A 15,330-nucleotide genomic window follows, 5' to 3' on the forward strand; every position below is an offset into this window, starting at 1 on the left:
AGAAAGGCTGCCTCTGGCCCATACTGTCCATTTGTGCAAATCAGAAAAAATTGTCCTTACAAGAGGACAACAACCCCTTGGGCACACAGCTTGGCAAGGAGCTGGGGCAAGCTGCATATTCCTGGGCAGGATGCTATTAATTTGTCCACCAGTGGGCCTGGAGCTTCTAATTCCTGTAGCAGGAGGCCTCAACCTGAGGACTTGGGACTCCTGGAGCAGGAGTCCTTGAAAACACATCATTCATTCATTCTACAAATTACTGAGCAACTGCTAGGTGCCAGGCAATTCTTCTAGGTCCTAGAAAAACAGCAGTGAAAAAACACAAAAACTTCTTTGACTTCAAATATGGTGACATAACCAATAATTGCTGAATATAGGCAGAGGTGATGACAGGTATTCACTGTACTATTGGTCATGATTTTTTGTGTGTTTAACATTTTTCACTTAAAAATTGGAAGGAAAAAACCTGCCTTCAAAGAGACAGACAATAAATAAGGGGAGTGTGTGTGTGTACAATGATGCTAAATGGTAAAAACATGAAACAGGAATGAGACTGGGAAAGGAGCAAAACAGATTTTCTTGTATATGGAGATTTCAATTTTAAATAGAGTGATCTAGAAACTCCTTACTGAGAAGGTGATGTTTGAATAGGGCCAGGCTGCTACCTGGAGGAAAAGAAATTCTGGCAGAGGGCACAGAAGAGGCAAAAGCGTTGAGGCAGGAACATGCCCAGCATTTTCAATAAAGAAAGCGTGTGGGGCTGGAATAGTGAGACTCCATGCGCTGAGTAAGGCTCAAGGTCAGAGAAGAAAGGGGAGGGAGGTGGGCAGATGAAGCAGGGCTTTTAAGGCCACTAGGGCTGTGGTTTTTATTCCGTGTGACAAGGGTGTGAGCCCAGGAGTGACTCGGGTCAACTTGTGTACATCATTCAGGGTTGGAAGGGCTATAAAACTTCCCTCAGATTCTCAAAGGCGTCTAGTAAACCCCTACAAGCCTAAGAACCGGTGTGATGTAGTTTTCCCTTCAAATATTGCCGCTCCGTCTTTGCCTCTAGACAGAACAGCCTTTAACCCTCTCCTGCCCGTTTCGGCCATTGTACTTGCTCTGGGGAACCCCAGACAAGACAGACGTGGGGTAGTAACCTCCCGGGACACAGCGTGGCCCACGCTCCGCGGATATCAGAGCTTCCCAGCTCGCCCACCAGCCTTTGGCCACCAGACGGATGCACCAGCCGGCACTCGACCTCCACAGGCCGGTAGACGTCCTTCTGCGGACGCCCAAGGATCCGCACCCTTCTCCAAGCGCGGTCCCGCGAGCGCACAGTCTGGGCAGGAAGGGGCAGGCACTGCGCAGTGGCTTTGCAGGGGCCCTGCGTTACCATAGCGACCCTGGCCGCGCCCGGGACGCCGGAGCGCGCGCAGCTGGCTGCGGTAGAGGCAGGAGGCTGCGACCCCACTGCTTCCTCCCAGAGACTCCGGATCCAGGCTCCGCCCCTCAGGTGAGCGCAGGTGAGAGTGCGCAGGGGGCAATGGGCGAGAGCTCGGACGCACCACGAGGCCTGTGGGTGTGCCTGGCCCGTCCACCTTCCATTGTGCTAATTATTGTTATTCAGCATCTAAACAACCTTCGCGGAGTCCGCGCACCGCGTGGCAAGGCTTTCTTTTCTTATCAGTAGCTCATGCATTAAGACTCTAACGTCCTCGAGTATAACCTATGCTCCCGAAAGTGTGGGACAAAGGATGAGTTTATGTTACGCTGATGGGACATTAAATAACACCCAGTAACATCGTAAGAAGGTTATTAGATTCTGGGTTCTCTTACAATTCTGAGTAATCCAAGGAGCAAGTGTTAGTTTGGGCTAATAGGGCATTAACATCTTTCTGAACACTCGCTAATCTCAATCTAGCTAAGACTTACATTGGTTTCTTTTTAGTATTTTTATTTTTATAGTTACCTTCCCCTTAGGGTACCTGATACTGGTTTTCCATTTATAGTAATTCTACCTGAAGTTTCTTTCTTGGATAAATGTATTGATTTTTAAAAGTGAATTCGTTTAAATATCAAGATTCATCATGGTACAGGTAGTCCTTGGAACTAGGAGAGAAAAGGAAAACACTTAATTTAGGACCTGAGACTGTTTTCTGCCCTTTCCAGCTTTTGCCCTTGCTGTTTTTTATTGCCTGGAGTGACTGTCCTTATTTCTAGGTGTAATTGTCAAAATATGTACCAGCTAGCCTGGTCAGACTCCTGGAGGCCCCTGGTAGCCCAACAGAAGGAGCACCTCTATGGGTGGGGCTCAGTGCAAAATGAAAATGCAGGGCTCTTGCTCAGAAAGTGTGAGAATTTCAAACCAGTGACAGATCAGTAAACAAGTATGGGCCCTTCTAAGGGCTGGGCTCTGGGTGACTGCTCAAGTAGCACACCTGGGACGCTCGCCATGGGTGGGTGGATGCCTGGGACACCATGATCTCGGGAACCTGCTGAGCCCTGAGGTTATTCTGATTGGTCAGGTTCTCTGCATGTTGATGGTCAAATATTTCACTAGCCCATGCTGCTAGCACTATTGGTGTGTGTGTGTGTGTGTGTGTGTGTGTGTGTGTGTGTGTTCCCCAAACCCATGTGCAGGATAATGGTATGTGCTGCAGGGAAACAGGGTTCCTCAGCTTTGGAGGGGACCATCTTTATCACCTCACACAAGTCCCACGGAGATAGACAGGTGGACATGAATGTCTACACTGGAGATCCTGGGGACAGGAAGAACACAGATGGGGGCTCCCAGACTGGGGAGAGGCCCTAGATCACCCAAAGTCTCTCTGCAACCCCACCAGGCAGGGTGGGGAGGAGAGCTCTGGTCTGATGGAAAAACCTGGCCAGGTGATGAGGCAAACAGGTGAAGTACTCAGGCAGAGGTGAGAGGTCAGAGATAGAAGGGCGACCAATCATCCTGGTGTGCCTGGGACTACCCAAGCTTCAGCACTGAAAATTCCAAGGCCCTAGGAAACCCCTCAGTCCTGAGCGCACCGGGACACTTGGTCACCCCAGAGGCAGTATCTTTGGTGGGCTCTCCTGACAGCTTGCAAACCCCTGCAAAACCAGCCCTGGGGCTTTTCCACTACCCCATGTGCCTGACAGGTGACAGGACCAAGGGGGCTAAAGTACTGGGTGTCGGGCTGGTGTGTATGTAAGGGGGTGTCCTGTGGGCTTGTGCCATAGCAGCTGTCTGCCAGCCCAGAGCAGCCAGGCTACCCCTACCCCCCATGCCCCTGAGGTGGTTCTCTGCTCACAACCACTGGGAGCTCCAGGCCAAGCTCTAACCTTAGGGCCAGCATCTACCCTGATTGGTCATACTGGTTATTAAATGTGTGACTGTCACCCGCTGCCTGAGGGCAGATTCTTCCTGATGCCATCACAAACCCAAATGCTCTATTGGTTTCCCTGGGTTCCCAAGCAATTGTGCCATCAGAGCCCACCCCCAAGGGTTCCCTGGAGAAACAAGCAAGGGGAGAGCTGAGGGTCAGTCCAGCACAAAAGGATCCCCTCCAAGGGCAGGTCACCTGCCCCAGGGGCTCGGAACACACATGACTCACCCCACTTGAGCTGAGACAGGTGGCTCCCTGGGAAGCCCCAGAACCCTGAAATAACGCAGGGCACACTGAGCTCCTGATGTCCCCAACCCTTTGCCAGCACCCTCTGGCCCAGCAGAAGCAGCAAACATGCCTGTCTCCAAGTGCCTGAAAAAGTCCGAGCCCCTGCGGAAGGAATGGGAAAAGAAGGCCCAGAAGAACGGACCGAGGCGCCAGGTATATGCGGTCAATGGCGACCGCTATTTGGGAGAGTGGAAGGACAACATGAAACATGGTGAGTGAGGGACCCTCTGGGCTGAGCAGCAAGTTTGGGGCCTGAGCCAAGGAAGCAGTGTGAGGGGTTCACTGAGGACATAAGATGTGTCCCTAAGGCTCCTCTCAGGGGGAAATGATGACCTGGACCAGCCAGGGGCCTCCACATGCCGGGGCTCTGGAAAGGAACTCAGCACTGATGTCAGCTGAGAGAAGGTCTCAGGGACCAGTAGGGCACAAAGCAGTCTTGAGACTCTAGCCCCAGCCCCAGCTGGGGTTCTGGAGACTCTAGCTCGGTCCCGACCCTCTGAGACCTATGTTAAGCATGGGACTCAGCTCTGACGTGGGGTCTGACAAACAGGAGGTGAGGGAGGACCCCCTCCCTCAAGGAGCTGGGGCTCAGACTTTAACTGGACTGGGTTCTGGGTCTAACTAGCAGGGGGCACAGGGGTCCTTGTGATACAATTTAAGCCCCGAAGAAAAAAAAAGTTTTAATTTTAAAAAGGTGGCATGACTTCTCACTTCAGTCCTGCAATTCCAGATTCTATACTCTTAACCACTGTTCTCTCCTGCCTTCCTGCAGGAAGTGCTTTGGAATACATAAACTTGGGTCAGAATCTCAGCTCCACCAGCTATGACCTTGAGTGATCACTACACCACTCTAAGCCTCAGTTCCCCATCTGTAAAATGGGAATGATACTTATCTGTAAAGATAAGAGATGACATCTGTCAATTATGTAGCCCAGGGTCTGTATGAAAGGGGAATTTCTGGAATGTTCTCTTTGGCTGAGCGTGGCAGGGATGCTACTCAGAACCTTCCTTGTCCAAGAAGCCCTCCAAAGCTGACCCCACTCAGTGTGTGACACAACATCCACACTCAGCACTGCCTTAAAGTCCAGGCTTTATGTGGCTACTCAGAGCTCAGTGTGTGTGCCTATGTGTGTGCTTCAGTCCTTGGTGGCAGCATGTGGTGTGGACAGAGCCCTGGACTCGGAGTCAGAACCCTGAAGTTCTGAGCCTGGCCCTACCACGGAGTAGCTATGTGACTTTGGGTAAGTCATTTCCTCTTCGCTGGATTTTGGCTGCCCCACCAGTGATATGACCTTGTGGGTTTTTGTGGCCTTCTGAGCCCTCTTCCTGTATGAGTCCTGCCTCCCTTCAAGCTAATGGGGCTGGGGCTGTAGAAAGCAGGCCTGTCAGAGAATGGAGGCCCAACCCCCAAGCCCCTTCAAGACACATCTTTTGACCAAGCTGAAGTGAGTTGCTGTGTTATACAGAGTAGATTGGAAGAGGTTTTAAAAAAAGTCACCATGCAGGGCAAGGAGAGGGTGGCTCCCCAGGGTCTCATTCATTCACTCCACTAACACTTACTGTGCTCCTGGCCCATGCCACACCCTGTGCTGGGCATCTCGCATAATTCCAAGCACAGGGAGATGACAGTCTCACAGAGAACCTGCACAATAGATAATATCCCATTTTGCAGATGAGGAAACTAGGACTCAGACAGAGGAAGTGACTTAGTCAATGTCATACAGCTGAAAGTGGTGGCATCAGGCTGTGAACAGGACCAGAGAGGAGACACAAAAGAGGACATAATCAGAGAGGTGAAGTTTGAGCTGAGCCCAGGAGGATCAGAATGATTATCCAGGCAGAGTGGCATGTCTTCTAGATAATGGAATCAGAATGGAAGGATGCTTTGGGGTGTTCAGTCTTGTTCACTGGAAGCCAGTGTGGCTGGAGCAGAGAGAGCAAGAGGAAAGAGAGGGGGCAGGTCACGAGAGCCAACCACATAGGGACTCACAGGCCATGGTAAGTTCTGCCTTTATTCTGCAGGCAACCGGTCTCATTGGACCAACTTGGTCATATTCCCTTCACTGAACCAATCACGGTAACTGGGTGAGTAGACTTCACTGATTGGCTAGTCTTGCAAGGAAGAGGAGTCAGTCCCATGGCCAACCTCAGGGATTGAGAGTGCCAGAGGGCTGGAAATAAAACTAGGAGAAGGATAGGTACAAACAACATGATGTCCCCTACAATATGGCTGGGCCCTGCCTCAAGGGCAAAAATAATTGATATCATCTTTCCTATATGCAGGCATATAGTGTTCTACATATATTAACGAATTTAATGATCAGAATAACCCCATGAGATATTCTTATCCCCATTTTAAAGATAAGGAACTTGAGACCCAGGGAGTTAAGTTACTCACACGAGATCAAAAAGCTCACAGGAAAAATGTTACATTTGTTCCTGAGCTTCCAAGACATGCTTGGCCCGTGTAGGTAGGTACTCCACAAGTAGTTTAGTCATCCCTTTGTTCAACAAATATTGGTCGTCTACCACATGCCAGGCACTGCTTTTCATTCCTGGGAATAGAGCAGTGAACAAAGCAGACCAAACTCTGTGCCCTCATGGAGCGCATACTCTCCTGGAAGAGACAGACAATACACAGTAAGTGAATTATCTATTACGTTAGGAGTTGATAAGTGATATGGAAAGAAACAGAGCAAGGTAAGAGCATTTGAGAGCCTTGTCATTTTTAAATCTGATGGTCAGGGTGGGCCTCATTGAGAAAATGAGATTTGAGCAAAGACTTGCAGGAGGTAGGGAGTGAGTGAATATTTGGAGAAAAGCGTTCCAGGCCAAGGAACGAACAGATGCAAAGGTCCTGAGGCAGAAGCATATCTGGTGGGTTCCAGGAACAGCATGGAGGCCATAGTGTTTGGAGGGCAGTCTGGCAGGTGGCATTGGAGGGCACAGAAGGGGCTAGAGTGGTACGAGATGGGTCTGCATGTGTGTTCAGGGGAACTGAAGAAATATGCGGAACATTTCCTGGAAACTGTCAATGAAAGAAATTCCAAACCTAAAGAAAGGTTTAAAGAGTTGATTATGAGCCGAGTCTGGAGGCTTGTCCCAGAAGCAAAGTCTTAAAGAATTGAGGTAATGCTCCCGAGAATGGCAGTTTTGCTGCTTATTTTATACGTTAGAATCGAAGCAGAAGACGTAAGACGGGTACATGAAATTCATTGGTGGTAGATTAGGGAGGTGGGAGAAAGCAAAGGGGGAAATCTCTAAGACTAGATAAAAAGTAAAAGAGATACGTAGTACTTCTTTACATTGATGGGTGCAGGGTAGTTACATTTCACACACATAGTTTACAGAAGTTGCAGGTAAAAGATAATGATGAGGAGTGTTGAAGTTGTCTTCCCACATCAGGGTCTGGAGATCATTTTAACATTTTAGTATGTTATTCTAGATGCGCAAAAACAATGGACATGGCTTGTTCAAGATAGAGATTAACCTATCACACAGGCCTTCGAATGTGACTTACCACCACAACTTATTCAGTTAGGATTTTTTTTTTTAATCAAAACATCCCTTATGGTTACTTTTAGTTATTGAGTTTGTCAGGCTTGCCAAAATATCTCCTTTTTGTTCACAAAACCCTCTCCATCAGCGTATCCATTCCGTATTATTAAGCGATGAAGCTGAAATGCTGAAGGGGCAGGTAGGTTTCCACTTCAGGTTTGCTATGTCAGTCTAGCTTCAGGGCAAATGGCTGGAGAAACACTGTTTGTAGAAGTGGAACTTTCTTGGGCTTTTCCTGGGTGTTGGGGGTCTAGAGACAAGGCACAGAACCTGTCCCAGCCCTCAAGAATCACCAAATCTAGGGGCCCTGGAGGTCCAGGCGGACCCAGCAACTGTCCCCCAGATCCATGGCAGCCATGTCTGCAGTGTTGGCCCATCTGTGTGTCATCAGGAAAAGGAACACAGATATGGAAGAAGAAAGGGGCCATCTATGAGGGAGACTGGAAGTTTGGAAAGCGAGATGGCTATGGCACCCTTAGCCTTCCTGACCAAGAGACGGGAAAGTACAGGAAAGCATACTCGGGCTGGTGGAAAGGCGATAAGAAATCGGTGAGTGGTTCCCATCATGCCCTGGTGCGTGGGCCAGGCTGAAAGCAGGACGTGTGTGTGTGTGTGTGTGTGTGTGTGTGTGTGTGTGTGTGTAGGGGGAGCAGTCTGAGAGGTCTGGGAGAAAGGGGAGGTTTGAGGGGAGGAGAACAGAGGTACCTTGTGGGTAGGAGAAGGAAGGCGTGGGGGAATCATCAAGACTTCTCAGAACAAAACCCAGGAAACAGGAAGCCAGAGGAGAGGGCCCAGGGAGGAGCCTGTGTAACTGTGGCTATAAGAAGCCAGCCGGGCAGTGTGGGGGTGAAGTCTCCTCCCCACTCTTCCCTACTCATTTCCTGGCTTTCTTTTCCCTGGGCAGCCCTTTCTGAGAATCCCCCTTCTCTTGGGCCAGGATAAGAGGAGGGTAGGAAAAGTGAGAGCAAGAAAGTTGAGGCCACACCCTAAGTCACAGGACTAGAGAGGAAGGTCCCAGATGTAGAAGCCAGCCAGGGGCATGTCCTCAACCCATAAACATCTAATCCTTGCCATCGGCCGTGGAGACAGATAAAAATCCAGTATCGCTATTGAACAACTGCTATTGCAGTCCTGGAACACGATATGCTACATGATACATCGTTGTCATCACCATCATTGTCATTCCCATTTTATTAATGAGGAAACAAGCTCAGAGAGGTGCAGTGCCTCACCTGGGGTCACACTGCTGGCACGTGGTAGAGCCTAAGATTTCAGGATTTCTGCTCTCAAATTGTTGAATGGCCAGTGGACAGAGAGATCCCAAAATAAACAATTTACATATAATATGGTGTTAGGATAGAAGTTTGCACAGGCAGCCCAGAGGAAGATCATTAAACAGTCAGGGCAGGCTTCCTGTAGGAAGTGACACCAAAAGATACAAAGTGTTAACCATGGAGAACAAAAAAGAAGAGGAAGTAGCGCAGGAGGCAGAAGTAGCTAAAGGAAGGATATGTATGCAAGGTGTGTGCACCCACGGGTGGGGGTTAAGGAACCAGTAGGTGGGGGCCTTGAAGGGTAGATGGGGAACCAAAATTTCGAGGGACGGACTTGGGCTGCTTAACCCAACCTCCTTAGGTGTGATCTGCAGGGAGTCCATGATTCTCTGTGGTTGGACTCTGAATGTGGTGTTGATGAATTCATTTTTCTGGGGAGAAAGTCCATAGCTTTGATCTGATTCTCAGAGGCATCTGTGACTTTTCGTAGGGTAGAATCAGAGTTGGGGAAACCGGACAAACCTGATCAGATGGGCGATGTAAAGATCCTTCTAGCTGTTGTATGGAGGATGCATGGGGGCTGGGAGAACGGGAGAGTGGAGGAGGGGACCAGTGAGGAGGGGAGAAATGATGGTGGGCTGCATGAAGGCGATTGCAGAGGGACTGAAGGAATTGGACAGCCTGGGGCAATTTTGCAATACGCGACCATCAGCTTGTGTGTAGAACTGAGGGAGGAAGCAAGGAAGAATTTCAGGTGTGTGGCTTGCGTACCAGGGAGGATGGAAGGGCTTTCCTAGTAGTGGCTGCGCACCGTGAACGTGGATACTTTCCTGCTTTCAGGGCTATGGGATCCAGTTTTTCGGACCCAAGGAGTATTACGAGGGTGAGTGGTGTGGCAACCAGCGCAGCGGGTGGGGCCGCATGTACTACAGCAACGGCAACATCTACGAAGGCCAGTGGCGGAACGACAAGCCTGATGGGGAGGGCATGTTGCGCCTGAGTGAGTGCCCCATCCCCCTCAACCGGCCCCGCCCAAATGGCCTGCTGGCCCCTCCCACCCGGCCTGCCCTCGAAGCCGCTCTCTTCTTGGCCCTACGTGGCCACGCCCCCCTGGGCACGCCCCCGCAACTCCCCGCTCCAGTGAGGGTTAAGGTAAATAACAGGACCAGATCCCTGCCCTCAGGGTGCTTATACGCTAAAAGGGGAGTCTAACGATACACATAAACAATTAAGACATTTTCTTATGGTCATAACAATCAAAGCCTACACTTATACAGCCCTGAGCTCATTTAATCCTCACTACAATCCTATAAAATAGGTACTCTTATCATTCCCACTTTACAAATGACCTGAAGCACAGAGATGTTAAGTCACCTGCTCAAGGTCACACAGGAATTCCCCTTAAAAATAGGAAGGTGTGTTGGAGAATGACAAAGGAGTTGGGGATGGGCTATTTAGATTTACTTAGGGTCAGGAGTCAGGGAATACCTCCCTCAGGAGGTGACCTTTGAACTGAGATCTGAGGGAAGAGAAGGGGCTGGATATGTACTGAGCTGGTGAAGAACATTGCAGAGGGAAGAGTAATGAGAAACCCCCATTAGTGTCAGGACTTAGTCCATTCTCTACATAGCAACCAGGGTGAACTTTGTAAATTGGACCTCTTCCTCGCTGCCCTAGCTCTGTGACCTTGAGTGGGTCAATCAAACTCCTTGAGCTTTACAAGCTCCATCTGTAAAATGGAATGCGGCATCCTTCACATGGCTGTTTTTGTGAGGACTGAGGCCAGAAACATAGCATGGAACCAGACACAGAGTAAGTGCTGAAAAAACATTGCCAATTCATATTATTAGCTATATTATTTTACAAATAGGAAACCATGTTACGCATTCAAATTCAAGTAAGTAGTGGAGGCAAGACATGAACCAGGTCTGACTCTGGAAGTCGCTGACACCCCAGGGCTCTAATGTTTCTAGGTCATTTGTCCCAGACCCTGCTCCACCCACCAGTGGCAGAAGGCCAGCCCAGGTGTGGCGGAGGGGCCAGCCTGGTGGTCTGGCTTGGGTTCCTATGCCCAGCACCCACGCCTCCCTGTCCTTTCTTCCAGAGAATGGGAACCGCTATGAGGGATACTGGCAGCGAGGCTTGAAGAACGGGTCTGGGCGTTTCTTCCACCTGGACCATGGTCAGCTGTTTGAAGGCTTCTGGGTGGACGATGTGGCCAAGTGTGGCACGATGATCGATTTTGGTCGTGATGAGGCCCCTGAGCCCACCCAGTTCCCCATTCCTGAGGTAGGCAGCTCTCACTAAGTGCCCTGTGGCCAAATCCAGAAAGAGATGGCAAACAGCACCCCACCCCACCAACCACACCTAGCCTGGCCCAGCCCAGCCCAACAAGGAAACAGACAAGGTTTTGTTTTCAGTCATGGCATCTCCAGGGAGGTAGACAGCACCCCACAAGGCAGGCAGCACCGCCCCCACCGAGGCTGGCAGCAGCACCCCCAAAAGCAGGCAGCACCTTATAAAATTGGCGGCCTGGGACTTCTGTGCTCCTCAAACCAACCCCTGCTGCTTCCCTCCAGATCAAACTTCTAGATCCCGACAGCGTACTGGAGGAAGCCTTCGTCACGTTCAAGAAGACACAAGATTGATGCCAGGTGAGGGAGTAGGCACGCCTGTCACCCTCTATGTGGACGACGCAGCTCCTGAGGTCTCCTTTGGTCGGGGACAGGACCAGAGAGGGTGGGTTTCTTGCCTCCTGCAGTCCAGCTGGTCTTTTTTGGTTCCTCCCCTTCAAAACTCATTTCCCTGAAGACCAGTTCATTCCAGGCCTGCCCAAATCCTCCCATTTGTACCCTGGGCTTCCAGGGAGGAACATTGCTTGGAGTCAAGTGGCTGGCTCACCCCGAATGCCTTGAGTAAGGTGGTTTGCCTCAGGCCTCCACTTGCACATCTGTCCAGTGGGCCTCCTCCCGTCCTAGCCCCTCCTAGTGTGGGTATAAATGGGGTTCGAGGAGAGAGCGTTGGGACAGTGTCTGAATCGCCAGCTCCTACCAAGCCCTCGCCTCTGCAGACAGAATACCAGAGCTGCAGGAGAAAGTGAAGCCCACGTCACCCAACTGCTCAGACCAGTGCGGCTCCCACTGGAGGAGTGAATGGTGGCTCCAGGCACACCCTTGGCACTCTCAGAGGGACTCACGCCTCCCAGCACTGGATCATTGCCAATGGGGGGGGCAGTGCTTCTTCCCCCCGCTGGCCTTGGGGACCCTCTTGTTATGGCTTTCATTCTAGCACCTCATCCCTGAGTGCCTGAGAATAAAGGAGAACCTGGTGGCATTAGCCTAGGAACTATGGGGTGAGGCTTGGGAAGGATTTCAGGTAGAAAAGAAGGAAGACGTTCCCATGGACTGCATGGATTGACCTTGAGGGAGAGACAGGAGGTGTCTCCAGGTCTCTGAGCTCTGAGGTACTCCAGAGAGGAGAGTGAGCCTGCATCTGGTCACACTGGTCACCAAGATTTAGGGTGAAAACCTGACCTGGCTTCTCGGTCTAACACGGAGACTCTCAACCTTGGAATCCCGTGGGAGCTTCAAAAGCTACAGACGCCCAGGTCCCACACCCAGTTTCACATCTGTCTGGGGTGAAGCTTGGCCCTTCAGAATTTCCCCAGCTGATTCTAATGTGCAGCTGGGGCCAAGGACCCCTGACTCACTGGTTTGTGACCCTTAGCAAGTGACCTCCATGCCCATCTGTAAAATGGGACTTAGATCTCACAGGGGTGTTTTGAGGATTTGCGAACAGATGGAATCATAATGAATAACATGTATTGAGGTTAGTTGTGAAGCAGGTATCTGGGAAGGGCTTTGCGTAATTCTAATCTAGACAATATTTCTGCAAGACAAGACAAACTCTTATGCAATGGGTAGAAACATGAGCTCTGCAAACTGCCTGGGTGTGAATCCACTGTGATTTATTAGCTGTGTGTTCTTGGGTACACCACCCAACTTCTCGGTTCTCTAGATTTCCTCCCCACTAATACAAGACAATAACGGTACTTACCACCCAGGGTTGTTGTGGTTACGGTGAAGATCAAATATGGAGGTCAAATAAGGCACGGTTCTGAGGATGATTTCATCCCCCTCCCTCCCTGGGGACATTTGGGATATCTGGAAACATTTTTGGCTGTGACAGCTGGCAGGCAAGAATGCTACTGGCACCTAGTGCGTAGAGGTTGGGGATCCTGCTCAACATGCTAGAATGTGCTCTACAAAATAATGATTCAGCCCACTGTCAACAGTGTAACCTTGAAAAACCATGATGTTTGTAAAGACCTCACCCAGTGCGTGGCACATAGTAAAGGCTCAATAAACGCTCACTGACATTGTCGAGCTTCTCTCTGCCTCGACATCATAAGCAAGGTGGCCTGACTCAAGGCATGGTTCTCGGTCTGTGCCTCTGACACCTGGAAGCTGAGTCTGGCTACCTTGGGATGCAGCATTAACCAGAACACACTCACTTGGTGCCATGCCCTGTGCTGACAGCTTTACACGTGTCCTCTTTCATGACTCTACGAGATTTCCTGCTATTCCGAGGGCCATTTTAGAGGAGGAAACCGAGGTTCAGGGAGGTTCACAAGTCACCAAGCTAGAAAGTGACTGTAGTTAAACATAGGTCTATCTGCTCTTTTATTTTTGAGACTTTATTAAATTTATGGGGGAAGGGGTGACAATGGTTAGTAAAATTACATAGGTTTCAAAGTCTGTCTGCTCTTAAGGTGCAGAAGTCGCAGTGTGTCTTGAAGGCTACCATGTTCCAGAAAAAGTAGGGTGTGTGTGCTTGTTTATAAAATTTCTCTAGATAGGACCACAATAAACTGGCAAACAATGGTTCTCTGGGGAGAACTGGGAACAAGGGAGGGCAACTTTTCACTGTGTATTTGGAACCATGTGAATGTATTAGCTATTCAAAATATAAATAAAACTGAAATTAAAGAGGCTGTTCTCAACAACCAGTGTTTCCTTAACTTACCTGGGTTTGAAAGTTACCTGGAGTGCTTGTTAAAAATACAGAATCCAGACACACCCAGGGGAGGGGCTTGGATATCTGCATTTTACAAGGCAATCTGGTGATCCAGAAATCGAGCCAGATCCCAGATCTCTGCAGAGGTCGGTCAAGAGGTGGATCTCTTATGGAAATGCATGGAAGGTGCCTTAGTCTTCTCTGGGGAGCAGTGGAGCGTTTCCCACAGGGAGCGGGGGAGGGATGGGTCCTGGTGCCTGTGACGCAGGATGGGGGCAAGAAGCTGTGAGAGGAAAAAGGCAGGCCCCATTCCCCACTCAGCTCACGAAGCAGCTGCTGGCCATGTCCACGTCTGCACAGAAGGACAAGAGCTTAAGGCCACACTTTCCCAGAACCAACTTTCACTTCAGCCAGAGCACTTTGTGTTCATACAACCCTTTTCTGTATTGGTTTTCTGGGACAGACAGAGCTCTGAAACTCAAAAGGCCCATAGGGGCCAGGCGAGTTAACAGAGACAAAGCTGGCCTGGTGTGAGACAAGAGGGAGCAGTGGGGACTGTGGCAAACATACGTCCTAAGGGAGAGGGTGGCTGCTACTGAGCTCCTGTCCATTGCTGCTCTGTAAGGTGGGCCCAGTACTGCTGCTGGGTCTTCCTATTTCTTAAGCAAAGCCAGACTCCGCCCATTTAAGATTTCTGTGAGTGCCCAGGCGCTGAGCCAGACTTTCCAGGTTCTAATTCTGGCCAATTACTTAACCTCTTTGGACATCAATTTTGTTATCTGAAAAATGGAGATAAACATTCCTGCCAAAATGCACAACCTGATTGTAATAATGATAAAACATCAGAGAAACCAGACTAAGGCAACATTCTACAAAACCACAGGCCTGGTCGCTTCAAAAATGTCAATGTTACAAAGGACAAAGAGAGGCTGTTTCAACCCAATGCAACCCATGATCGCAGATGGAAAAATCACTGCTAGAGAGGACATGATTGGGACAAATTGGAATGTGAACACGAACATTCTATTAGATAGTAGCATGGTATCAATGTCAAGTTTCCTGAATTTGATCACTGAATTGTGGTTACGCAGGGGAATGTCCTTGGTTTTAGGAGGAAGTATTTAGGCACAAAGGGAACTATGCATATGGTTCGGGGGAAAAACATACAGCAATCCTCCTTATTCATGGTTTCTGTATTTGAGAATTTGCCTGCTGGCTGAGGCTGAACAAGGAGACACACTGCCTTGTTTCAGCTCTCACACTGGTAATGAATAAGTATCCTTTTCATGGCCTAGTTAGTGCCATGTTTTGTGCTTTTTGTTGATTTCGTTGTTCAAAATGATCCTCAAGCATAGTGAAGTGCTGCGTAGTGTTCCTGAATGCAGGAAGGATGTGATGTGCCTCACAGAAAACAAAAAGTGTCTGTGTCAGGTAGGCAAGCTTCATTCAGGCATGCGTGACAGTTCTGTTGGCCCTGAGCTCAATGCTAATGACTCAACAACATATATTATATAAGTTGTCTTTAAAGAGAAACGTACACAAAACAAGGTAACATATTGATCAGTTGACAATAATATTGCGACCAGAGGCTCACAGGAACCTAACACCGTATTTCCCATAGGAGCGATAGTTTAGTATTGGCTAATTCACGTTCACGGTGACTTTCCAGAACAGAACTATTGGGATTAACAAGAATTGACTATATATATTTTAGTGGCTATTCATGCAACGTTTTTGTAGGTTTGCCATTTCTCAAAATGTTGAAAACACAATTTGCTTAGAGGCTCACCTGACTGATTGGGGCACCAAGAGAAATAATACCAGGCGGCCCAGAA

At 49.4% G+C, this 15,330-nt stretch overlaps 1 protein-coding gene across 4 annotated transcripts; it reads left to right on the forward strand.

Annotated features, from left to right (window-relative positions):
- Positions 1 to 1,136: 1,136 nt before the first annotated feature.
- Positions 1,137 to 15,213, forward strand: MORN3 (MORN repeat containing 3). Of its 4 annotated transcripts, XM_033097728.1 has the most exons (7): positions 1,137 to 1,508; positions 3,685 to 3,858; positions 7,597 to 7,754; positions 9,320 to 9,479; positions 10,584 to 10,768; positions 11,059 to 11,133; positions 11,550 to 15,213. In XM_033097728.1, exons 1-6 carry the CDS (start codon positions 1,223 to 1,225, stop codon positions 11,125 to 11,127), a joined length of 1,032 nt encoding a protein of 343 aa, XP_032953619.1. In that variant the 5' UTR covers positions 1,137 to 1,222; the 3' UTR covers positions 11,128 to 11,133; positions 11,550 to 15,213. The 4 variants fall into 4 exon arrangements, with proteins under 4 accessions (XP_032953619.1, XP_032953618.1, XP_032953620.1 ...); XM_033097727.1 differs by having other exon boundaries at positions 11,059 to 15,213; XM_033097730.1 differs by having other exon boundaries at positions 1,396 to 1,498; positions 11,059 to 15,213.
- Positions 15,214 to 15,330: the final 117 nt, after the last annotated feature.

Source organism: Rhinolophus ferrumequinum, chromosome 25, assembly GCF_004115265.2.
Source record: "Rhinolophus ferrumequinum isolate MPI-CBG mRhiFer1 chromosome 25, mRhiFer1_v1.p, whole genome shotgun sequence".
NCBI classification, from domain to species: domain Eukaryota; kingdom Metazoa; phylum Chordata; class Mammalia; order Chiroptera; family Rhinolophidae; genus Rhinolophus; species Rhinolophus ferrumequinum.